This window comes from Macrotis lagotis, chromosome 2 (genome assembly GCF_037893015.1).
Source record: "Macrotis lagotis isolate mMagLag1 chromosome 2, bilby.v1.9.chrom.fasta, whole genome shotgun sequence".
Classification (NCBI taxonomy): domain Eukaryota; kingdom Metazoa; phylum Chordata; class Mammalia; order Peramelemorphia; family Peramelidae; genus Macrotis; species Macrotis lagotis.
The window spans coordinates 137,242,253-137,269,747 of NC_133659.1; the positions used below are offsets into that span (position 1 = coordinate 137,242,253).

The 27,495-nt window shown below is 35.0% G+C and overlaps 1 protein-coding gene across 8 annotated transcripts in view; it reads left to right on the top strand.

Annotated features, from left to right (window-relative positions):
• The window catches only part of AKT3 (AKT serine/threonine kinase 3), a 412,039-nt gene that overhangs the window by 350,375 nt on the left and 34,169 nt on the right, over positions 1-27,495 (top strand). For 7 of the 8 annotated variants that reach the window (XM_074222894.1, XM_074222895.1, XM_074222899.1 and 4 more), the window contains one exon: positions 3,143-3,230. In XM_074222894.1, the coding sequence (XP_074078995.1) occupies positions 3,143-3,230 (88 nt within the window). Of the gene's footprint in view, positions 1-3,142; positions 3,231-17,146; positions 17,273-27,495 lie in introns of all 8 variants that reach the window. The other variant, XR_012475745.1, reaches the window with a different exon arrangement.

The window sequence follows — 27,495 nt, forward strand, 5'->3', positions numbered from 1 at the left end:
TGTATTCCTAGAAGAAGAGGAGCCACTGGAGCTTCTTGACCTAGTGACTGATGTAGTATTCAATGCCATAATGATGTAATATCCTTAGAATTTCTGTTTGACCACTAGAATGTGAAGGCTCGAATGAAGAAGAGAGGGAAAGTGGAGAGGTGGTGGTGAGGGATGAACCAGATGAGATTGGAGAGGAGACAGATGGAGAAGATATTGGAGAAATGGAATGTGCAAAACTTCACAACTGATTGGCTCTGGAACACAAAGAAGAAGGAGCAGTTAAAGATGATTTCTAGTTTATATTCCTGGGTGACTAGAAGAATAGTGTATGATGCCCTTAGGAGAATTATAGAAGCTAGAAGCAGGCAATTGAGGTTCTGGAGAAAATAACCAAAATAGTTAGCACTTGATTAGTGCATTAAGATTTGCATACTTCTTTACAAATATCTCATTGAAGGTAGATATACTCTTGAAGGTAGATAATGTTTTGTTTGGTATTTTTATTTTTTCCCCAGTTAGATGTAAAATTTTTGAATTTTATAATTTTCCCTTAATCTCGCTTCCCTCCCCCATCCTCAATAGAAGGCAATATGATAGTCTTTACATTGTTTCCATACTATACATTGATCTAAATTAAATGTCTAACATTCATTTTTAAAATTCTTTTGAGTTCCAAATTCTGCCTTTCCACCCCATTGAGAAGGAAAGCAATTAAATATAGGTTATTCATGGGTAGTCATGCAAAACATTTCCATAATAGTCATGTTGTGAAAGAAAACATAGACACCCCCTCGAATGAAAAAACCTCAAGAAAAGTAAAGTAAAAAAATATGCTTTCATCTGTATTCAGACACCATCAGATCTTTTTCTGGGGATGGATAGCATTTTTCATCATGCATCCTTCAGAGTTGACTTGGATTATTGTACTGCTAAGAATAGCTAAATCATTCACAGTGGATCAACCTACAGTATTGCTGTTACTTTATACATAATACATTTCACTTTGCATCAGCTCATAGAAGTCTTTCCAGATTTTTCTGAGAGCCTCCTGTTCATCATTTCTTATAGTAAAATAGTACTCCATCATAATCACATACAATTTGTTTTGCCATTTCCCATTTGATGGGCATCCTCTCAATTTCTGATTCTTTTGCCAAAAGGTAAAAAAAAAAAGTAGGTACTGTTATTAGCCCCTATTTGCACATAAGAAAATTGATGTAAAGTGTCTTGCTCAGGGTCACACATCTAATATTTGTTTTGAGTCAGCAATCTGAGATAAGGTTTTCATGACTCTAGGTCCAGGACTTTAACCTTAACTCTTAAGTGTATATTAGTAATCCTTTGAGAATAAGGGCCTTGAATGTTGAAAATAAAGGAAAGGCATCTTGAGTAGAATTTTGTTGTTCAGTCTTCCCTAAACAGCTAACTTTCCTCTTTCCAGATTGCAATATAAACTTAATCTAATACAAACTTAAAGTATTTTAAGCCTTCTGTCTAACAATTCATTCATAGGTTGGCATAAGCTCATTAGGCTATAGCATCTGTCCTACATCTTGATGGATATATATGTACACACATATACAGACATATACATATACATATTTAATTTTAGGATCTTTTATTTATAGTGCTTTATGTGTGTTAAAGCATTCTTAGTTTGGCCAATGGCCACCATGTACATATGTGCATATGTATTTCTATATGTTTTCTTTTAAGAACAATTTAGTCCTAGATTTGTGCTTTTTATCTTGGATATTTTCATTGTCCAACAACACTGAAGACCTTTTTGGCAGTGAACTCTAGGGTCTTAGATTTTAGAGTAGGAAGGAACTTTTCCTTAGAAGTCATCTGGATACCGCAAATTGCTGCTTTTGTAGATAAGAGGCCTGAAGTGCAGGGAAATTAAGTTTCTTAGTAAAGGTCACACTGGTCCTCTGTTTCCAAATCCAGGTGGCTTTTCATTATTTTTCATTACCTCCTATTAGGAGGAAAATAACACTGACACTTTGGTTTACTTCTGAAACCAGTAATACCAGGAGCCACATTTAAAATTTCTATAGTCATAGACTTAAGATCTGAAGCCATTGGATTTTTTAAAAATTGTGTCACAAAATCAAAAATGGATATAACTTTGTAAAAATGATTGGTACATGTGTTTTTTGAACTGAAATATATTACATTCCATAAAGAAGGGGGGTAAATATGTCTTCTGAGATGATCCTAACTATCGTGAATCCAAAGATAATGGGGAATTTGCTTTAGGATCCAGATCCTGAGATCTACAGTGTATGAATACTAAAAAGAGATAGAAATTGTTAGAACTGAATTCTGTAGATCAAAGGGGCCCCCCTCTTTTGAGAAATTCATATCTATGATTTTATCAGTGTTTGAAATTCTCTTTGGAGGAAAATTCTTAGCAGTTCTGAGGAGCAGTTTCTCTACATTAGGTAGCAAGCATGTTCTTTGGGCCCTGTGAAGTGAAATGGCTTAAGAGGGTCAATGTGCAAAGGAGGGGCTTAAACCTATCTCTTTCTTGAAGCCAGCTCTACAGCTATTGCCTATGATGCCCTTCCTTTTTAATAACTAATGATAAGTTTGCAAATCACTTTATATATGCTATCTAATAGGATCTCATAAAAACTTTGTGAGATAGATACAATTATTATGCCCATTTTACAGATGAAGAAACTTTGACACAGAAAGATTAAGTGATTTGCTCAGCAAAGGGGGCAATCTTATGGAATAAACAGTCTATTAAAAATTAATTTCTTTCCTGAGACCTCCCCTATAATTTTGTGTTGTTAAAATATTTTTATTTATTCATGTATTTCAAAATAGTAATTATATTAAGAATTTAAGCCAGATACTGTTCTTTGGAAAATAGTGGTGGTACTTATTTTTTTAATCCAGATTTTTAGCCATCATTAATGTCAAACACGGTATATGTGTAACCAAGCTACATTTTGCCTAGAAAATGGGGGGATGGAGAGGAAGAGAGAAAGAAAGGTTTGTGTTTTCAGCTATAATACTCAATGTATTCTGTTCTGGGAAGGTGTTCATTAATAGTTTGTTCAAGAGTAGACTTATAGTCTTACTGAAAGTTTCTTTGCTTATATGATTAATATTTACTTAACCTTATTTCTCCTGATAGCCTTGGTGGAGGTCCGGATGATGCAAAAGAAATTATGAGGCACAGTTTCTTTGTTGGAGTAAATTGGCAAGATGTATATGATAAAAAGGTAGGCAGTGCTCTGTGGCAGCATGTTCTAATTTTTGGCCAATATGCTGAAATGAATACTACTAATTTATGAAAGGACGCATGTATTTTATTAGTTTGCAAAGAAAATATATTGATTATTTTGAAGCTCAGATTGAATTACCACTTAATTTCTTACCAATTCACTTTTCATGATTTGTGATTTGGATAAGTCCCCAAACTGCATTTTTCTTCTATTATAAATATGGTCAAATAGTTAAGTTTTCTTGCTGATGTAAGAGAAATTTATTCATTAGCTTCCTTTTTATTCTGATGTGGGGACCTTTGTACATTTTGAAACATAAAGAACCAGCAAAATTATATCTTAATTGCAAAGCTTGCTTTTAGAGATATCTATTATTTCTTATTTTTAAAGAACACTGTGATCTTGGCTTAAACTTCAACATTAGAGATAAAGTATGACTGCTTTTAGCTAAATTACATATACTATTCACGAGTCTTCTTTGAATTGTTAATAAACCCAAACAAATTTATATAGTCACATTTTTCTCATTTAAACACATAAATCTCCTTTGCTGTCAATAATTTTTTTAGAAGGAAAAATTTGTTTCTGTATGATCTTATCTCTCTAGGGCATGGAGATTGAATTTAGGGAAGTATTCACCATTTCTAGTGGAAGTATCCCTATGTTAACATTTTGATTTACAGAAACCTTTTTTTTTTTTTTAAACTTAAAATGGAACCCTTACAGGTCCTTTGTATTTCTGCTTTAATTCTTTTTACATTGTACATTTATTTCAAACATCAACTAGATATTTTTTAACATTTAAATGTCTTTATGTGTCAGATATTCTCAATTATTTGCACTTACAGTAAAACTAGAGATGAACAACTATGTTGCCACAGTGAAATCACATAACTGTATGTTAGTTTGTGTTACTGTAGGCAGTAAAAGATGCTGTATTATCCAGCTTGTTAACCATCATTAGTAACGTGAAGCAAAGCTGTAGAGTAGGTCCATGTGGTGTAGCTGTGCACAAAGATCTTTTCAGACCAATACACAAATTTTTCAGCTAATGAAATTATGTACCTTTTGGAATATTTTAACTAGGTCAATACAATTCTACAGAAACTGAAGATAGAGGCTAGTTCTGTGCCTCAGAAACTTTATTTATAGTCAGAGATTTCTATCAATATACAAAGTTGAAAACTTCCGCTGAATTCTATCATGTTGTCATATGTTGTCCAAATAATGAAAACTTGGGGCTGCTAGTTGGCGCAGTGGATATAGAGGATCTGAATTCAAATTTGGCCTCAGACACTTAATAATTACCTAGCTGTGTGGCCTTGGACAAGCCACTTCACCCCATTGCCTTGCAGAAACCTTTTAAAATAAAATAAAAGAACAAATAATGAAAACTTCATCAAGGAGTGTCCAAGGTTTGGGGGCACTAATATGGCATTAAGTTTCAGAGCAAGGGGAAAAAAGCAATATTGTCAATTATCTGTGACACTGAATCTTGGGTCTGCTACAAATGCAAATGCAGGTCCTTGAGTGTTTTCATCATCATTAACTGCTTATATCACACTGCAAGTTGAGAAGCACCAATAATGTCTAGAAACAGCCAGAATGCTAACATTGAAGTGAGGCCTATTGCAGCACAGTTATCAAAGAACTATACTTGTTCAGATGATGGCAGACCACATAGGCGACTGGTGAATGTTGAATTCAACTAAAGGGATGGTATACAGGACTGGTAAAAAAAATTCTATAATGAACTTTAGTTTAATAATACAGCCTAATTCTAAGTCATTGATAGACATAGGATCTCTTATTTGAGTAAAGGCATTGTTTATTTACAAAAAGCTATTGGGTCCTGCATATAGTAGCTTTGTCTAATATAGCCCAGTAGAGGAAGATCTGATCTCTTGGCAGATTTTTCTGTAGTCAGCTTCATGTCTATGAAGGACAGCCACATTAAAACATTGTCTTGTTAAGTGGAGAATGGGGTCAGAGATGATGGAAAGTGTAAGTGAAGGTTTGGGGTAGTATTTCATTTTTCTGTAGTCAACAAGAAACTAAATCTTGAAAAACCCTTATGATTTAAATAGCCCATTGGCTTGATTTTGCTGTTAAGAGAGCTATTCCCTAGGTGCAGATTAGACCCTTAAACATGTGATTTAACTCTTTTAGATCATGTGGATACTTTAAAAGTCCCATCTACGGGGCGGCTAGGTGGCGTAGTGGATAAAGCACCAGCCTTGGAGTCAGGAGTACCTGGGTTCAAATCTGGTCTCAGACACTTAATAATTACCTAGCTGTGTGGCCTTGGGCAAGCCACTTAACCCCATTTGCCTTGCAAAAGCCTAAAAAAAAAGTCCCATCTATAAAATCATTGTGTTAATTGACTACATTTGAACAAAAGATGATTGTGAGCTTTACCTCTTCCCAGATATTTGGTAAACCATATACTTCCTTATATGTCATTAAGGTGACATATTAAGGTAATCAACTGGTTTTGTGTTTTAATATACTGTGTTTGAGGGACACACAAACATATATTTCAGATAAATCTTGAAATGAGAACCTCTTAATAGTCACAGCATTTTTGACACCTCTTAATATCATATGGGGTAGAGAGGAAAAGGAGATAATTTTAAACAGATCTAAATAATTGACTTGAGAAAATACAAATATGTCCAAATAGATATGGAAAGATCTGAAAATATACTTTAACATAGAATACCCAATAATGTACAAGAATTTTACCCTGACCAGTGATATGAGGAAGAGTAGAAAAAGAGACCATTTCATTCAATTTAAAAAAGTTAAAAGGTGAGGACACCTTGGTTCTAGTCTTGGAAATATATTTTCATTTTGAACACATGGGGTATAAAGAACTTATAGGTGGTTATTAATAAGCACACAGGATGATTGAAACAAGATTCCTAGTCTAATGGAATCACAGCTTGAATTTGGTTCTTAAAAGGGAGTAGACAGCCCTGGAAAGTAGCTGAGCTGAGCTCAATGTAGATAGAAGACCAGAACAGAAAGGAGTTGCCCACTGAAAGTTTGGAGCTTGGAGTTTAGGAGAGAAGCTTCCCCCCTCCACACTTCTGAGAGAATCTCTAAAGAACAGCAGTGGCAGGGCAGGATCTCGAGGGCTTCCACCAGTTATTCAGGTGCTCACCCTGCCTACCATTTTTCTGGGAACCTCAGAACTTGAATCATGTTAGGTACTTGACAGAAATGGTTATAGTGCCCTCAGCCTACTTACCAGTCATGTGGGCTGAAACAGCCTTTATTTCACCCTACAGAAAATGTAAAACATAAGGACTTGCACTTGAACTAATAAACAATCAAATTAATTATTCTTTCCTCTTCAGTGAGCTCCTCATCCCTAGCTATATAATACTCCGGAATTAATGGCAATTGTGACTCTCTTAGAAGCAAAATATGAGGTTTTGAGTTGGATAGAAACAAGTGAGACCACCTCCACTTAAAAATTTATTTAATTTTCTAAACTCAAAGTATCAACCATACTGGAAGAGATAACTCATTAAATAAGAAAGAACAAGGTTAACTTTTGCTCCCCAAACTGGTTCTTTACAAAAATTTATAAGATTGGCAACTTATTGGACCTCCATTGCTTTGTCCTTTGCTGATCCTCTAACTCTGAAGTCTAATAATTGTTTATCTTTTCTCCAAGAGTCTTGATTTAGGAATTCCTCTGCTACTTGGTTCTCTCTCTCTCATTACCTCTTCTCAGCTTCTATATCTGATGCCAGGAGGTTCTATCACAGCTTATTCATGGTTTCCAATCTGTGACTGAGCAGTTCCCTCAGATCTTCAACCTCACCAGGGACACTTGAATACTTGTGTTTATCATCTCTTTCACCTTTGGTTTTCTGTCTGGGCTGACTTCATGAGAAGCTTGAAAAATGTGTTTGTCTCTTTTACAAGCTGAGTCTAAGAGTGCTGCTCATCTAGACTGGACCAGCCAGGCTTTGGACAAGCATATTCTTTACACCTCACCAAGTGGTTGCAATGAAAGCCTCAGAAGAGTTTTCTCACATGTAGATGTAGAGATGTTCTCATGTAGTGAGAGAGTGTTAAAGCTGAAAAGGATCTTAAAGCTCTTCTAATCTCATCCTAACATTTTAGAAATCAGAAAGCAAGAACCTGGAGAAGTTAAATGACTATCAAGATTCTCCATATAAGTAGTAGAGTACTCAAACCCCAGATTTTCTGACTCAAAGACAACTGCTATACTTTTGGGTTTGCATTTTTTAATTTCCCTGTCCCTGCCCCCCAGTGATTTGCTAAATGTTGTCAAACTGGTTTCTTTTAAATAATTGATTATTTCAGCAGATCTTTGGTCTCTTGGGGGTTTTCTCCTCTACAAATTGCAGCTCTGCTACATTTTCTTATTTTGTGTGCCTCTTTATCCAACAGGAAGATCTGTCTTTGGGCCTGTGAACATTGCCTAAGTGCCATTATAACACTTATCAGTTATCTTGTGCTCTTCCTACCTGACCATTCTACCTCCTTTTCTTTTTATCCATTTTCTAGAATCTGTTTCTCTTTTATGCCACTTCTCACCTGTGAACAATGTTGAGTAAAAGTAACACAATTTAGGAATAAATCTGGATTTGAGTAAACATCTAAATATTCTGAATTTCTAATTTCCCTGCAATACACACCTATATATGCCATACCCTCTCTCAGCAGAGATGAGTACCCAATACTCCTTATAATAATATTTAATATCAAAAAGTAATTGTATTAAATTATAATGGATTAATTAACTAGAAGGACCATGTGCTTTAATTGATACAAAACTTTTTATTACAAGTTTATGCTGAACAAAATTTTTTCTTTATTTTCATAAACTTGTAGATAAAATATATATGTATGCATATGTATATGTATATATACATATATAAATATATATGTATATATGTGTGTATATGTATGTGTGTGTGTGTGTGTGTATATATATATATATGGCATCAGTTGACAGTTGCGTAGTTCTTCAAGCTATTCTTAAATTCTGGTCTTTATTGTTTTGGAACCCAGTTTGAACTTGGATTTTTACTTTCTTAGTTTTATAAAATTTAGAACCACATGGTTAAAAAACTCACTAACCCTTTAGATTTTTGCTTTCTTATGTCATAATTCTTTTTCAACCAAATTCAGAAGAGATTAGGGTTTTAGAGTTAATTGATGTGAATAGTTTACATGCATAACTTTTGACATTGTTTATTCACCTCATGGCTCTCCATGTCTGAACAATTATTACAAAAGACTACAAAACAGCATCACGTTAGCAATGACTATTAGAGCATAGTAAATGAATAATAATAATGAGGTAGAAATATTCCTGGGTTTTGTTTTTTTAGTTTTTTCAAACATGCCTTTCTTATTATAATTTAATTTGTATAATCTTTTATAATACGGACTTTTTTTATTTTTTTAGTTTTTGAAAGGTAAATGGGGTTAAGTGGCTTGCCCAAGCCATGCAGCTAGGTAATTATTAAGTGTCTGAGGCCAGATTAGAACTCAGGTACTCCTGACTCCAGGGCCTGTGCTCTATCCACAGCACCACCTAGCCACCCCTTAAATAGTGTGCTGGAACTTGCAGCAGTATTATTGGTTGTGGAGCTCAATTTAAGGTGGTTCAGGTACTGCCACTCAGTATAAGATATATTTATCTTGAGCCCCTCTTCCAAGAGGAATTACTTTTGAATTACCCCATATACCTTATTGTGAGACATTGTTCTAGCATTGGTTCTTTCTTGAAGTTCAGTTCATAGAGTATCATACACTAAATATGAATTTTCCTTGTCCATTTTAAACATGTCAAAAAAGAATGTAAAAAAACTCCCCCTCTCTTTTCTTTGAGCATTTGAATTTGAATGGTTCACCTTCATAGGCAAAATAAGCCATTCTTAGATGACTATTTTATTCTTCCCTGTTTTGTGGCTACGATGTTACTTTAAAGTCAGTTATGAAATAAGAACTCTCCTTTTGCCTGTTTCATATTAATCTATTCTATGGTAATATTATAAAGAGAGCTGTTAGGCTCATAAGATGATAATTTGGGCAATAACATTCCATTTTAGTAGAACTGCTTATGCCACATGTATAGGCAGTTCACCATCTTTGGCCAAGTGCTTAGAAAGAAAAATTGTCAATTTAAAAGATGATTTTTGTAGCTAATTTATTTGGAACCAGGCAACATTTTATTCAGTTTAATAGTGATTTACAAATAGGTGAAAAATGTGTCTTTACTGGATAACTGCATTCTATTTCAATCTAATGTCAGTACAAAATAGATGTGCTATCCTAAAAGTTATAGTTCGTACCAAGAGTATCCTCTTTGTTTTTTAATAGATGGTAGCATTCTCCATTCAAATAGAAATGGAGCTTTGCATTACTATCAACCAACCACTTCATCTGAATTGATAAAACCTAATGGAGACCCTATCTGTAGTCTAGTTTCCAATTTGGAAGAAAACAATATGATGAGGTATAAATTCTGTTTTATCTATTATCTTTAGTCCAGATTGATTTGTTATAATTTTATAAGGAGAATAACTTTATATGTAATTATTTGAAAGTTTAGAATTCTTCAACACTGAAAATTTTGCTTCTGCATTGAAATCTTCCAGCTTCCTGTGTTGGATTCAATTTTAGAAAACTAATTGTTGATTTATATGATTTCATTATAAGAAATCCTCATTACTGAGGAATTTGATGACAGTATTATAACAGGACTCCATTTTATTATTAATGTCATAAGCAATGTATTAAGGAATGTGTTCATTAAATAAAGCCATGATCATAATCAACCTTTGAACAAGCTATAGCTTATAATGTTTTCTCTTTTTTGCAATAATATAATGATAAAAATATTGCTGATTGATGAGCCCCTTAATTTTTATTAATATCTTCAGAACAGATGCTTATTTTTGAGGTTTATAGAAACTGAGCACAGCAGCTCAGAGAACAAGAACCATTATTCTAGTGAGTACATTTAAACATTAGGCATTGTCTAGGGGGGGAAATGAAATCAATGCTATTTTATTTTGTCAATACATTAAGAAGATAATAAACAATTTTTGTTATCTTAAATGAGTTAAATAATTGGTGACTTTAGAACTCACAGTATCATCTCTATGACAAGTGAAGAAGGAATCAGTTGCAAAACATGATTCCAAATAGTAAATTTTGGTAAATGAAAGTCTGTTATTTGGTAAATGAAAGTATAAGGTCACTGTTATAGCTAAATGAACAAGAAACAGACTATATCTGTTGGTTACTTCCGAATAGTGTTTATAAGTTAGCACAGATAGAGAGGTATATTCATATTTTAGTTAGGTGATTTTTGAATATTGAACTTCCAAAATATTTAGACCCTTTATCCCTGAATTGTAGACATTATGATGATATTTTAGTTGTTGTTTCATATTTCTCATTTACTAAATTTTAAAGTAGGAGTGAGTTTTTTATTTGTTTTTCATATAATCCTATTTCTTACTTTAGAGAGCCACACAAACACATTTTGACATCAGCTCAGAATGAAGCAATCTAGCACAGCGGCTTATTTGATCCAGAGTTCAGCTCTTGTATCTCCACTGGAATGCAGCCCATCTGTTTTGCAATTCCCCTAGCCAATGAGTTCTATAGGTCAGAAGTTTATAGTTTAGAATTGAGTGGATTTTCTTACCCTTATTTTTCTAATATAACATTTTTAATTATGAAAAATTTCAAGTGAAAGTAAATAATCTGAAAATCATGATATTGAAAAATTAGACTTGTCTGTGGGAGTAAGAAAATAGGTTTAGGTGCTCTGTTTACATTTGCTTTGTTTGCAAGTGTTATATTTTTTCTTCTCTCTTTCAAAACCATTTTTATGTGGATGCAAAGGCTCTCTATAAGTATTCTGAACTAACTCTTTAAACTTTAAACTTAAAGAACATGTCACCTTTCATGTCAGCTTTCATTTTCTTTTGGAGATGATGCCAAGGTTCTGTGTGCTAGTACCCCCATTTCTTGACAAGATTTCTTCAAAAGCCAAAAATATATTTAATTTTTAGAGGATCTTCCTCTAAAATCGAGTAGTTTCTTTGGAAAATGTCCTTTAAGTTGGCATATGGTTATCAGAGGGAGGCATTCTGTAGAGTAGTGTCTTTGTCCTCTGGCATCAGACCAGGTCTTTGAATTTAGAGTTTTAGGAAATCATTTAGTCACAGTTAGTTGTGAATAAGAGTGAGGAAGCTGGGTCAAAAGAAATGGCTCATCAGCTTGAAGTGTATTAGTCTTCCTTGAACATAGAGTATAGAAAAAGAGCTATCTCTTTCTTTTAAATCCTTTTCAGTTTTACTGAAAAAGAGTTTTGAATTTCCGCTTATATTTTGTACACAGTGTTCTTTTTATGGTATGCAGTTTTATTTTATGATTAATCAGACTTTGTGATTTTCAGGGCAAATATTTGTTAGGTATCTGTAATATAATGAGTGTTCTGTGAAGTTTTCTGCATGATATGAAAGAAATAGATTTTAAATTAAAGAATTTTAGAGTTGGAAGCTACCTCAGAAATTATCTGACTTGGCCAATTCCATCAATTTCTAGATGGCCTCAACCCTGGTGATTTATAGTCTAATTTTTGGAAAGAAGACTGTTATAAAAGTGATCTGATTGCTGTTCTCCATGCATGGCATTCAACTTACCATCTCTGGCTTTTTTAACTTAAATATAGTCTTATCAAACTTATTGAAACTCTACCTTTCCTCAAGGTTTATTTTAAACTCCTACTAGAAACCTATCCTGATTCTCCTTATTTCTTTCTTCCTGGAAATTAACTTGAATATATTTTGTATTTAATTTTCTTCCACCTAATAAGATAAAATCTCCATGATATCGAAGATAATTTCATTTTGGTCTTTCTTTCACCAACATCAGGAAGAGTACTTGGCCCTATTAGACACCTCATTAATGCTGAATGAACAAATAAAACATACTAGTAAAGAGTTCAAGGCATTATTATATAATTTAGTACCAATTCTGAGGTACTGAAGTGAACATGGCAGGGGAGAAGAATAGTACAAAGAATGTGACTGGAGAGAGGATTCATGGAGGTAAAGGAAGGTAAGATTTGAATATGTATGGCCAATTGACTGAGGGCCCTGAAAATGATAAGAGTAAATATTAAGGAAACATTAGAGGTTCTAAAGGCAAGGTTGGGGGGGGGGATATCATTAAAATGTAATTTTGTAGGATAAATTGCTAACATGTGGATGAATTGCAGAAAGAACTGCTGAATTACTTTGAGATGAAGAAACTGGTGAAGTTAAAAAATGCAATAATGTAAATATAAGGTAGTGATGAGATGGATAAGGATGGTATCAGTGGCAATTAAATTCTGCAGGCATTTGTTAAGCAGTAGCTATGTGTAATGTACTGAATATTCAAAGACAAATGAAACAGGTTTTACTCCTAGGAAGTTTACAGGGAAGATACAAATATATGCAAATGTAAATGTGTGTATGTGTGTGTGTGTGTGTGTGTGTGTGTGTGTGTGTTTGTTAGTTTTTAAACATTTATTAAGTACCTCCTTGTGTCAGATGCCTTGTGGAGGAAAGACTGAAGAAGCATGAGGTACAAACACCAAATAGAGAGGTCATGTGTAGGAAAAAATATTGAAGGGCTGAATTAGAGTGGTAGTTGTGTGAATGGAGAGAAGAGGATAGAATGAGAGAGATTCAAGAGAATCACAAGATTGAGTAGTTGATTAGATGAGGGTTGTAATGGAGAGAATTATTTTGGATGACTCTGAAGTTTCAACCTTGAATAAGGGGGAGTATGCTCTTCCTCTCAGCAGAAACAAGAAAGTGTGGAGTATTAGACTTAGGGAAAGAAATGAATTCTGTTTTGACTGTTATTTGAAAAACCTACTGGACTATCATGAGGAGATATCCAACACTCATTATAGTGAGCATTCTAGGTAAAACAAGGTTTTCTTTAGTAGAAAACAATCAGGTACGTGCCTAGACTATGATTAATATGATTACATAGGAATATATGATCAGCCCGGAGAGATAGATTGGAGCCAGGTTGTGAAGAACTGTAGACACCAAGTATAGAAATTCATATTTTATTCTAGAAGCAGTAAAGAGCCACTGATATTTCTTAAAATAGGAAATAACAAAGTCAGATTTGTATTTTAGGACTGCTAATTTGTCAGCTGAGTAGAGGACAGATTGCAGATAAAGGCCTGAACTAAAGGAGTTGGCTGTAAGGATCAAGGGACAGGTGAGGAATATGTTGGCAGCTGACTGGATGTGGAGTCAGAGAGACAGAGAGTGAAGAATGAAGATAACTCTCATGTTAGGAACCTGAGAGTCTAGGATGGTAATTTCCTCCATAGAAATAGAGAAGTTAGAAAGATTTGGTCATAGTGGGAAAATTAAGTTCAGTTTGAATGTATTTTTGAAATGCTCATCAGAGATCCAGGGGAAATGTCCAGTAGAGTGGAAACATGGGCCTGTAGTTGAGGAGAGTCAGGAGCACTAGGTATATAACAGATCAAGGAACCATTGGCATAGTGTTGTATGGAACCTAATGGAACTAGTGAGATCTCCAAGAAAATGTAGAGAGAAGAGGGTTTAGGAGAGAGAGCCCTGGGGTACACCATGGAAAAGAGCTGGGACCTAGGTGATGCTAATGCAGAGAAGACTCGTTCAAACATATGGGTATACAGAATTTATAACAGAAGAATCATGAAAAACCTTGGGAAAAGAAGTATTCAGAATAGGGGAGTATAATAACAGGAAAATCAAGAAGAATATATGCTGAAGAAGTCATTGGATGTCACAGTAAAGAAGATCTGTAGAGATTGCAGTTTTAGTTGACAAATTCAAGGATAGCTTTGTGGTGCAGTAGATAGAGCACTGATTTTGGAGTCGGGATAGGAGTTCAAATACAGTCTCAGACACTTGACACTAACTAGCTCTGTGACCCTGGACAAGTCACTTAACCCTAATAGCCTCACATCCAGGGCCATCTCCAGGCATCCGATCCATAAAAATAGCCACTGGATCTAGATGACTCTGTAGGAGAAAGTGAGGCTGGTGACTTAATACAGTCCCCCCTCACACAAATCCAGTTCACGTTCTTGTCAAGGTATCACTCCCCTGGGATCGTGGTCTTCTTTGAGAACAAAGTACAAACATTAGTACTTTCTGTTTGGAAGGTATAAGGGTGTAAAGACAAAATCGTCTCTACTACCCTCCAGGAGCTTAAATTTTAGGAGAGACAGATGTTGAGAACTAACAGTGTCTATGGCCTGAAAACTGAGCCACCCTCTTAAGGGCTGTCAGTATAATAAATGTAGGGAGTGCAAGCCCTTGGCTTCAGATGCACTTGATTTTGGAGGTGATGGGAGTAGAGTCCTAAAGTACTAAAGTGGTAGAATTCTTATCTGGAAAATAGTGTTATAGGAGCTGGCTAAGGGAGAAGCCTGGTTCTGGAACTCTCGGTGATTCTGTTGAATTCAAAAAGGCTGAAAACCATTTTGGAACCTGGGTATGTGAGTGTGGGGCAAATATTCTTATCTGGACACATTTAAATCTTTATAACCCACAAGATTTCCATTTTGTTTTGCTAAATAGAGAAGAAGTGCTGTCACAGACATGTTGCCATGTCTGGGTGAATATCATTTGAGCTTCCCCTTTAGACCCATTCAGGACCTGTAAAGAATATTCTTTGTGATCAGAAGGCTTTTAAATGTGTTCCCCTCTGAGATCGCTCTTCACTACTCTATATATAACTTGCACATACCTAATTATTTTCATATTAGTCTCTCCCATTAAAATGTGAGCTCCTTGCTGTGAACTCATCCAATCTTTCTGGATAGACATTCGGAACTACACCCAAAGGGCCACAAAAATGTGCATACCCTTTGATCCAGCAATACCACTGCTGGGTCTATACCCTGAAGAGATGATGAAAAAGGGTAAAAACATCACTTGTACAAAAATATTCATAGCGGCCCTGTTTGTGGTGGCAAAGAATTGGAAATTAAGTGAATGTCCTTCAATTGGGGAATGGCTTAGCAAACTGTGGTATATGTATGTCATGGAACACTATTGTTCTATTAGAAACCAGGAGGGATGGGAATTCAGGGAAGCCTGGAGGGATTTGCATGAACTGATGCTGAGTGAGATGAGCAGAACCAGAAAAACACTGTACACCCTAACAGCAGTATGGGGGTGATGATCAACCTTGATGGACTTGTTCATTCCATCAGTGTAACAATCAGGGATAATTTGGGGCTCTCTGCAATGGAGAGTACCATATGTATCCAGAAAAAAGAACTGTGTTGTTTGAAGAAAGACCAAGGACTATTACCTTTAATTTTGAAAAAAAATCCTGATATCTTATTGTCTGATCTTGTTATCTCTTATACTTTATGTTTCTTCCTTAAGGATATGATTTCTCTCTCATCACATTCAATTTGGATCAATGTATAACTTGGAAACAATGTAAAGACTGACAAATTGCTTTCTGTGGGGGGGGGGGGAGTAAGATTAGGGGGAAAATTGTAAAATTCAAAATAAATAAAATCTTTAATAAAAAAAAAATGTGAGCTCCTTGAGGACAGAGACCTTTTTTTTGCCTTTTTTTTTCTCCTCACCTCAATGCTTAGCACATTTTCTGGCAAGGAAATAGTTTAATAGAGGATTGTTGACTGACTAGGTGACCAAAATGCCCGGCACAGTGGCTTATACTGTAGCCTGACTTGTGGATTAGTTTGAGACTTCATTTCTAGTTTCCTAGAAACAGAAATGCAGGTTACTTTTTTTTGGTGTTTTTCACAAAAATAACTTTTTAAAAAGAAAATGAAAAAATTCCCTAATGAATATGGATTTTAAATAAAGTATTAGCAAAGTTATCACAGCAAGTTATCACTAAGATAATACACTTTGATCAAGCAGGATTTATACCAGGGATGAAGGATTGGTTAAACATTAGGAAAACTACCATCATAATTGACTATATCAAAAGAAACCTAACAGAAATCATATGATTATCTCAATAGATGAAGAAAAAACTTTTGATAAAATACAGCACCCATTTCTAGAAAGCATAGGAATAAATGGAATGTTCCTTAAAACAATAAGAAGTATCTAAAACCATCAGTAAGCATTGTATTTCTGGTGATGAACAGAACCAATCATTCTAGAAAGCAATTTGGAATTTTCCCAAAGGGCAATAAAATTATGCATACCCTTTGATTTAGCAATACAATTACTAGGTCTGTATACCAAAGAGATCACAAAAAAAGATAACATATAAGAGAATATTTATAGCAGATCTTTTCCTATGCAAAGAATTAGAAATTGAGGGGATGCACATCAATTGGGGTATGGCTGAACAAATTGTGGTATATTAATGTGATGGAACACTACTGTTCTATAAAAAATCATGAAGGATGGGACTTCAGAATAGCATGGAAAGACATGCATGAACTGATGCTGAGTAAAATGAGCAGAACCAGAAGAACATTACATGGGTTGATGGTCAACTCTGATAGACTTGATCATTTCTGCAGTACAATAATCAAAGATAATACTAAAAGACTTGTGATGGAGAATACCATCCATATTTAGAAAGGAACTGGAGTTTAAAGGCAGTCCAAAGTTTATTATCTTCAATTTTTTTAGAAAGATTTTATTTTGAGTCATAATTTTTCCCCTAATCTTGCTTCCCTCCCCCACAGAAGACAGTTTGTTAGTCTTTACATTGTTTCCATGGTATACATTGATCTCAGTTGAATGTGATGAGAGAGAAATCATATCCTTAAAGAAGAAAAATAAAGTTCACGAGATAGCGAAATGAAATAATAAGATAATTTTTTTTCTAAATTATAGGTAATAGTCTTTGGTCCTTGTTCAAACTCCACAATTCTTTCTCTGGATACAGATGGCATTCTCCGTCGCAGATAGCCCCAAATTGTACCTGATTGTTGCACTGATGAAATGAGCAAGTCCATCAAGGTTGGTCATCACCCCTATGTTGCTGTTAGGGTGTACAGTGTTTTTCTGGTTCTGCTCATCTTGCTCAGCATCAGTCCATGCAAATCCTTCCAGGCTTCCCTGAATTCCCATCCCTTCTGGTTTTAATAAAACAAATAGTGTTCCATGACACATACACACAATATGTGTGTGTGTGTGTGTGTGTGTGTGTGTGTGTGTGTGTGTGTGTACACCACAGTTTGTTAAGCCATTCCCCAGTTGAAGGACATTCACTTAATTTCCAATTCTTTGCCACCACAAATAGGGCTGCTGTGAATATTTTTGTACAAGTGATGTATAGACCCAGTAGTGGCATTGCTGGATCAAAGGGTATGCACATTTTTGTTGCCCATTGGGTATAATTCCAAATTGCTCTCCAGAATAGTTGGATGAGTTCACAACTCCACCCACAATGTATTAGTTTCCCAGATTTCCCACATCCCTTCCAACATTGATCACTGTCCTTTCTGGACATATTGGCCAGTCTGCAAGGTGTGAGTTCAGAGATGCTTTAATTTGCATTTCTCTAATAAGTAATGATGTAGAACAATTTTTCATATGACTATGGATCACTTTCCTCATCTGTAAATTGCCCTTGTATATCCTTTGGCCATTTATGAATTGTGGAATGGTTTGGGTTTTTTTGAAAATTTGACTCAGTTCTCTGTATATATTTTAGAAATGAGTCCTTTGTGATCTTCAATTTTTTTTAAAAAAATTCCTCATATGAATTGTTTTTTTTTCCTCTTTCAATTATTTTCTCTTTCATTTGGATGTGATTCTTTCACAACTTGAATAATAGGGAGCTATGTTTAGCATGCTTTCTGTTTAGGGGGAGGGGAAGGAAGGGAGGGAGGGAGAAAAATGTTTTAAAAATGATTCTTGAAAACTCATTATATGCAGTTGGAAAAATAAAGAAATTGAAAGAAAAGAAAATGAAAGAAAATGGAATGAATGCAAGAGAGATCTGATCAAAGACCCCCCCCCCCCCGATAAGAAATCTTTGTAATAAATAGTATAAGGTGAAGGTGAAAAGAAATGTTATTTTATGTTTGCCAAAATTCTTTTCTTTGAAAGGACAAACTCTTAATTTGAGAATAATGAATACTCAAAAAAATTGTTTAAGGAAAACTAACAATGAATGTTATTGATATCTTTTGTTTTTGTATTATTTAACTCTACATTATAGCTTTCTTCCCCCTCCAGGGGGGCCAACCCTTATAACAAATAATATTTTTGAAAGGAAGGAAAAGAAGAGGAAGAAGAATAAAATCAATCAATAAAAATCAAACAAAAAATCAGAAAAGAGATGGTTTTTAAAAAAATTTAAAATTTTATTTAAGGATATAGGGTTAAGTGACTTGCCCAAGGTCGCACAGCTAGGCAGTTAAATGTCTGAGGTCAGATTTGAACTCAGGTCTTCCTGACTCAAGGGCCAATGCTCTAACTACCACACCACTTAGCTGCCCCCAAATGCAATGTTTCATAGCTGTGGACCCCTCACCTCTGGAGAGGTGTGACAGGTGTCTTGGCATGAGTCATCCTCATGACCATGTTTGTTTGTTGTGATTTTATAACATTTACTTCCAGTTATTTTTGGTTGTACATTTGCATTGTTGTGATCATTTCAAATATTGTTTTCTTTCTGCTTACTCCATTTTGATTGGCCTTTCTTTTATTATTAGTGATTTGGAACTTTCTTTCATATTGATATTAATATCTTTTTACCACTGTCTTATCTGAGGTATTTGATATAAAGTTTTCTTCCGCCCATTTGACCACTTCCCCTTTTTTTTTAAGGTTTTTTGCATGGCAATGGGGTTAAGTGGCTTGCCCAAGGCCACACAGCTCAGTAATTATTAAGTATCTGAGGCTGGATTTGAACTCAGGTACTCCTGACTCCAGAGCTGGTGCTCTATCCACTATGCCACCTATCTGTCCCAAGCCATCCATCTTTGACACAATTTTTTCAATTAATAGGGATCAGTCATGAGTTGCTGGATCATATGAAAGTGGCTCAAGCAATATTTAGTTATGTGGGAAACACTCCAATCCAATCATAAATGTAAATGCTAGAGTAGTGGTGTGGCATAAGGGAAATTAGGGAACTTTTATAGGCTCTTGGTGAATCCCAAAGAGAAATGTATTCTTCACGTGGAAATAACTTTTAATTTTGATCATATTCCTTTTGGAGTAATGATCAGAATTGAGACTAAGAATAGTGTGCTAGTTCTTCAGGTTTTAAATTATAAATGTCTGCTGATATTTAGAAACTGAGCTTTGTGTCCATCTCAGAACCTAAGCTAGATTTTTTATTCAGTACTTATTCTTAACTATCCATTTTGGCACACCAATTTAAAACCTTTTTGACTTGTGGTATAGTAGTAATCTCTTTTCATACAGAGAAGCAATTCTCAAACTAATATTTGCTTTGGTTAAAATTAAAATCTTCAAATAGCAATATTTTAAAAAGCAAAAATGTAAAGCTTAACAATTTAAGATAGTGAATCTTTTGGCTAATCTAGCACTTTTTCACCAACAAAACAATATAGAACCAGTACTCTTAAAGTACCCCTAGACTTTCATTCTTATTGGTCTATCTTTCCTAAAACACAAGAGTTACTCTTGGACCCTATGTATTTTAGGAAAGATAGAATAATCACATTCCCCAAAGCAACCAGCTGGCAAAGTTTTCACAAAGTTTAATGTCACAGCAGTCGTGCATCTAAGAAGTGAGCATCAGTTGTCTAAAGACAACTACCCCCAAAAGAAAATACTGTTGTATTTTGCTTTGCTCTTTAAGTTATTTAGTCTGTGATGAATATATAAATGTTGATTTTTTTTCATGAAATTTGGCTGCTTGTCTTGGTGAGATTTGCATTATATGAAAATATATTGCAGAAAAGAGGTATTATATAGTAAATTCCTCATAACATTTAAGAAATCGGCATTCTGCTTTGTTGTTGTTATTGCTGAGGCCTCATGACCCCATTTGGGGTTTTCTTAGCAAATATATTGGGGTGGTTTTCTATTCCTTTTCCAGGCATTCAAGTTGCTGTTGTAAAATTAAACTTGTGATTAGTTACTAAGCATGTACAGTAATGGAAGGATTCTTGGATTTGGAGACAGATTATGAGTTAAATGTGGGCTCTGCTCTTTATTTGCCCTTTGGCAAATCAGCTATTCTCTTCTAAGTTTCCTCAGTCCCTTCCAACTTTAAATCTGTGATGCCAGAAGGTGTGGCCCCATGTATATGCCATCACAGCTTCACTGTTTTGATAAAACCTGGTTTCTCTCTACTAATACTTGTTTGAATACTCTACTTGATGTGCACACAGACAACTTTTGCTGTTCCTTCCTTATCCTTATATTTTAATCCATTTTCATTTGGAAACTGAAACTTTTCATCCAGGGAAGGTGATTGCTTCCAAGGAGCCTGTTGGGCTTCGTCAAGTGTGTTCCCATCATGACAGGGTGCTTACATGGGGCATGGGAGCCTGTGCTTGCTGTGACTGTGGGGAAGATGTGTCCCAACCTCAGCTCCAAGTGAAACCAAAGTGTATTTTTCCATAGAAATCATATTACAAATGGCATTAAGATCCTGTAGAAACAAGAGTTCTAAGGTTCAGCCACATTTTTGGCTATTTAGGCTTGAAGAAAAACAATTCCGAAGTTTGAACAATTAACTCACAAATGTTTTTTGCAACATAGCTTGTTTAAGGTGTGCCCAGTGCTTTCACCAAATTTTAGTGTTCTAACAATAACATTAGCATGCCTTCCTTGACTTTCACCAAAGCCTATTTTCTCATTTCTTTATTTGTCTAAAAATCTATACAATTACTTTTCAGAACAACTTAAAATTTTTTTTGAAAATGAGTTTTATACAACAAACACTTATAAAGTACCTGCTGTTTATAGGTGATACTGAGTGATGAGGAAGATACAAAGTCTAGATTACTTAGTTAGGGAGACCCCCTGCCCCCATGGAGTTTATAGAGAAATATTATTAATTAAAATTCTCGATAGCTGGCATATTAGTTATGTGTCTGATTTGTGATATAATAGTCATTTTTAAAAAAGCAAACCACTTGAGCTTGTCTTCTCTGCTAGCTGTCTTCCTCTATCTCTAATCCCTTTCTTTCTTGACTAAACTACTGAGAGAGCAGTCCACCATTCTAAACAATCTCATTAATCTGGCTTACAGTTTCATCATTCAACTAAGACTATTATCTTCAAAGTCAGGATCTCTTAGTTACCAGATTTCATGGTCTTTTCTCAATCTTTGTTCTTCTTGACTTCTCTGCTATCTTTGATGCTGTTCATCACCTTTTTCTTGATAATCTCTCCTAAATGTTCTCCTGTGGATCCTTCTCAGTCTTTTTTGCTGGATCTTTGTCCAATGTATGACTGCTAATTGTGGGTGACTCCCAAGGCTCTGTCTTATGCCTCTTTTCCCTCATCAGTTTCCAACAATGTAAAGACTGTTAGACTGCCTTCTGTGGGGGTGGAGGAAGGGAAGCAAGATTAAGGGGAAAATTGTAAAACTCAAAGTAAATAAAATCTTTAAAAAAAACAATAAAAACAGTCATCTCCATGCAGATGATTCTTCAATTCATTTATCAAGCCCTAACTTCTTTGCACACCCAGTCTTACATCTCCAGGTAGCTTCCAAATGTCCTGAAGACATCTTTTTTTTTTTAAGAAAGATTTTATTTATTTTGAATTTTATAATTTTCCCCCCATTCTTGCTTCCCTCCCCCCACTCCCCACAGAAGGCATTCTGTTAGTCTTTACATTGTTTCTGTGGTATACATTGTTCTCAAAGAAATCATATCCTTAAGGAAGAAAAATAAAGTATAAGAGATAGCAAAATTACATAATAAGATTACAGGTTTTTTTTTTCTAATTTGAAGGTAATAGTCTTTGGTCTTTCTTCAAACTCCACAATTCTTTCTCTAGATACAGATGGTATATTCTCCATCACAGATTTCCCAGAATGGTACCTGATTGTTGCACTGATGGAATGAGCAAGTCTGTTGAGGTTGATCATCACCCCCATGGTGCTGTTAGGGTGTACAATATTTTTCTGGCTCTGCTTATCTTGCTCAGCATCAGTTCATGCAAATCCTTCTAGGCTTCCCTGAATTCCCATCCCATCTGGTTTCTAATAGAATAATAGTGTTCCATGACATACATATACCACAATTTGTTAAACCATTCCCTAATTTCTAATTCTTTGACACCACAAATAGGGCTGCTGTGAATATTTTTATACAAGTGATATTTTTACACATTTTCATCATCTGTTCAGAGTATAGACCCATTAATGGTATTGCTGGATCAAAGGGTATATACATTTTTATTGCTCTTTGGGCATAATTCTAACTCTCCAGAAAGGTTGAATGAATTCTGAGGGAGTGAGGTGGTATCTCAGAAATGCCTTAATTTCCATTTCTCTAATAAGTAATGATTTGGAGCAATTTTTATATGACTATGGATTGCTTTGATTTCTTCATCTGTAAATTGCCTTTATATATCCTTTGACCATTTGCAATTGGGGAATGGCTTCTTTTTTTTTTTTTGAAAATTTGACTCAGTTCTCTGTATATTTTAGAAATGAGTCCTTTGTCAGAAATACTAGTTGCAAAAATTGCTCCCCAATTTACTACATTTCTTTTTATCTTGGTTACAGTGGTTTTGTCTGTGCAAAAGCTTTTTACTTTAATGTAATCAAAATTGTCTAGTTTGTTTTAAATGATGTTCTCCATCTCTTCCTTGGTCATAAACTGCTTCCCTTTCCATAGATCTGACAGGTAAATTATTCCTTGATCTTCCAGTTTGCTTATAATATTGTTTTTTAGATCTAAATCCTATATCCATTTTGAACTTATCTTGGTACAGGGTGTGAGATATTGGTCTAATCTAATTTTCTTCCATAATAACTTCCCATTTCCCAACAGTTTTATCAAAGAGAGCTTTTATTCCAATAGCAGGACTCTTTGGGTTTATCAAACAGTAGATTACTATAAACATTTCCTGCTACTGTGCCTAGTCTATTCCACTGGTCCACTACTTTATTTCTTAGCCAATACCAGACGGTTTTAATGACTGATGCTGTATAATATAATTTTAGATCTGGTAAGGCTAAGCCACCCTCTTTTGCATTTTTTTCACTGAATCCATGAAAAATCTTGTCTTTTTATTTCTCCATATAAATTTACTTACAACTTTTTCTAACTCCTTAAAGTAATTTTTTGGAATTTTGATTTGTAGGGCACTAAACAAGTAGTTTAGTTTTGGTAGAATTGTCATTTTTATTATATTAGAATGGCCTCTACATGAACAGTTGATGTTTGCCCAGTTATTTAAATCTGATTTTGTTCATGTGAGAAGTGTTTTGTAATTGTTTTCAAAAAATTTTTCTGTCTGCCTTAACAGGTAGACTCCCAAGTATTTTATATTGTCTGAGGTTACTTTGAATGGGATTTCTTTTTCTAGCTCTTTCTGCTGTAACTTGCTAGTCATATATAGAAATGTTGAGGACTTATAAGGGTTTATTTTATATGCTGATACTTTACTGAAGTTACTAATTATTTCTAGTAGTTTTTTAGATGATTTTGGGGGATTTTCTAGGTATCCTGTCATGTCATCTGCAAAGAGTGAGACAAAGAGTTTTGTCTCTTGCTTCCCAATTCTAATTCCTTCAATTTCTTTTTCTTCTCTTATTGCTGAAGCTAACATTTTTTTTTAGGTTTTTGCAAGGCAAATGGGGTTAAGTGGCTTGCCCAAGGCCACACAGCTAGGTAATTATTAAGTGTCTGAGACCGGATTTGAACCCAGGTACTCCTGACCCTAACGCCGGTGCTTTATCCACTATGCCACCTAGCCACCCCTGAAGCTAACATTTATAATCCAATATTGAATAGAAGGTGATAATGGGCTTTCTTGTTTCACCCCTGATCTAATTGGGAATGCTTCTAGCCTATCCCCATTGCATATAATGCTTGTTAATTGTTTCAGATAGATACTACTTATTATTCTGAGGAACAGTCCATTTATTCCTATATTCTCTAGTGTTTTTAGTAGGAATAGGTGCTGTATTTTGTCAAAAGCTTTTTCAGCATCTATTAATATGATCATATGATTTATGATATGTATGTTATTCATATAATTAATTATGCTAACAGTTTTCCTGATATTGAACCAATTCTGCATTCCTGGGATAAATCCTACTTGATCATAATGTATTATCCTAGTGATAACTTGATCTAAAGATATAGTATATCCCCCTGATAGCCGCCTTGAGTGTTATCCCATAGATTTTGGTATGTTGTTTGATTATTGTCATTATCTAGGATGAAATAATTAATTCTTTTTATAATTTGTTGCTTGATCTACTCATTCTTTAAGATGAGGTTATTTAGTTTTCAATTAGTTCTGAGTCTATATCTTCCTAGACCAGTATTGCATATGATTTTTGCTGCATATTATGCTCTGAGAAAGATGTATTCACTATTTCTACCTTTCTGAAGTTGATCATTAGCTTTTTATGTCCTAGTCATGGTCAATTTTTGTGTAAGTGCCATATACTACAGGGGAAAAAAAGGTATATTCCTTTCTATCCCTATTCAGTTTCTTCCATGGGTCTATCATATCTAGATTTTCTAACAATCTATTTACCTCCTTAACTTCCTTGTTTATGTTATGATTCAATTTCTCTAAATCTGAGAGTGGGAGGTTGAGGTCTCCCACTAGTAGAGTTTTGCTATCTATGTCTTCCTGTAGTTCTTTCAACTTCTCTAAGAATTTGGATGCTATATCATTGGGTGCATACATATTATTGTCTATGGTACCTTTTAGGAGGATATGGTTTCCATCCTTATCTCTTTTAACGCTATCTATTTTTTCAGTTGCTTTGTCTGAGGTAAGGATTGCTACCCCTGCTTTTTTCACTTCAGCTGAAGCAAAATATAATTTGCTCCAAACTTTTACCTTTACTCTATATGTATCTCTCTTCAAATTAGTTTCTTATAAGCAGCATATTGTAGGATTCTGGTTTTTAATGCACTCTGCTATTCACTTATGTTTTAAGGGAGAGTTCATCCCATTCACATTTGAAGTTATAATTACTAACTCTTTATTGACCTCCATGCTATCTTGCTTCTGTTTGTATTTATCCCCTTTTTTCCTTTATCCATATTCTCTAGTATTTTTTTCTGAATGCCACTACCTTCAGTGTGTTTGCCTTCTTATATCAACCCACCTCCCCTTTCTTTCCCCTTTCCCTTTTCCCCTTCTTCCCTTCCTTCTGTTAGTTACCCTTTTTTCTTCCCCTCCCCATCCCCTCCTCCCCTTTTCCCCTTTTAATGCTTGAAAGGTAAGTTAAGTTTCTTAACTGAGTATGTTTAAGCTAACTTTAAGCCAAGTCTGATGAGATGAAGATTCAGGTGGTTCTCATCTCCTCCCTTCTTCCCCTCAATTACAATGGGTCTTTTGTATCTCTCTCTCTCTCTCTCTCTCTCTCTCTCTCTCTCTCTCTCTCTCTCTCTCTGTGTATATATATATATATATATATATATATTCGATTCAGTCTCCTTCATCCTCCCAGCTCCTTACTTTTTAAAGAGTCATCATTCTGAGTCTCAGAAAAGTTATGAGTGTCCATCACTTCTTGCTAAGTAAGTTCTTTCTAATAGAGTTGCAATTCTTAAGAATTATGAAACTCTTTCTCCCAAGTGAGTATATAAACAGTTTCATCTTATTGGATAGCAGCCCCCCCCCCTTTTTTAACCTTTTCATGTGTCTCTTGAGCCTCCTGTTTGATGTTTAAATTTTCTACTTTGCACTGGTCTTTTCATCATGAAATATTGTAAGTCTCCCATTGCATTAAATGCCCATCTTTTTCCCTGGAAGAGAAGGCTTAGCTTTGCTAGGTAGTAGATTCTTGGCTGCATTCTGAGCTCCCTTGCTCTTCGTAATTTCTCATTTCAAGCCCTTTGATATCTTAATGTTACTGTGGCCATGTCTTGCATAATCTTTACTGTGGCTCCTTGGTACTTAAACTTTCTCGCTGCTTAAAGGATTTTTTCTTTTATCTGATAGTTCTGGAATTTGGCCACAACATTCCTTGGTGTTTTCATTTTAGGATCTCTTTCCGGAGGAGATCGATGTATTCTTTCAGTAACTATTTTGCCCTTTGGTTCCATCATATCAGGGCAATTTTCCATCACTAAATCCTGTAATATTAAGTCCAAGATATTTTTTCTCTTCAGTGTTTTCAGTAAGGCCTATAATTCTCAGGTTCTCCCTTCTTTTTAAGGTTTTTTTTTTTTTAGATTTTTTTGCAAGGCAATGGGGTTAAGTGGCTTGCCCCAAGGCCACACAACTAAGTGATTATTAAGTGTCTGAGGCTGGATTTGAACTTAGATACTCCTGTCTCCAGGGTTGGTACTCTATTCACTGAGCCACCTAGCCACCCTGAGTTTCTCTCTCTTCTTGATCTATTCTCCTGCCTTGCAGAGATGATCATGTCAGCTCCTACTCAGCAAACTCCTTTGACTTCCTTTTATTTCTAGGATCAAATATCTGTTTGACATTTAAGCCTTTAATCCTCTACCCCATTTTCAGTATTTCTATTTTTTTCACTTTACACAATCCCTTTTCACTCTACACAATCTCTAATCTAGTAATACTGACTTACTTACTCTTTATCACCCCCATCTCTTAATTTGGTAAATTTATAAATTATTCCCCCCCCAACCCCACCCCAAGCCTTGATTATTTTCCCTCTCCATCACTGCCTCATGGCTTCCTTATAAAGACTTGGCTCAAATCCCACCCTACAGAGGTCTTCTCCCTCATCTCCCCAATCCTGCTGGTGCCTCCCCTCCAGGATGACCTCTCATTTATTACACACTACATATATATCCATGCACATACACACACCTGTACATTTTCTTTCCATTTTTAATGTGAGTTCCTTCAGGGAAGGGAGCATGTTTTGCCTTTCTTTATTTTCCCAGCACATACAAGGTACTTAGTAAATGGTTGTTGCCTGGCTAACACTGTGTGTGTTTTGTGTGTGTGTGTGTGTGTGTGTGTGTGTGTGTGTGTGTGTGTACATACAAATCTACAGTTTATACTACATTAAGACCTTATATCCATAAATATTTTTACCTATTTTATAGGACTTCAAGTTGAGTTTA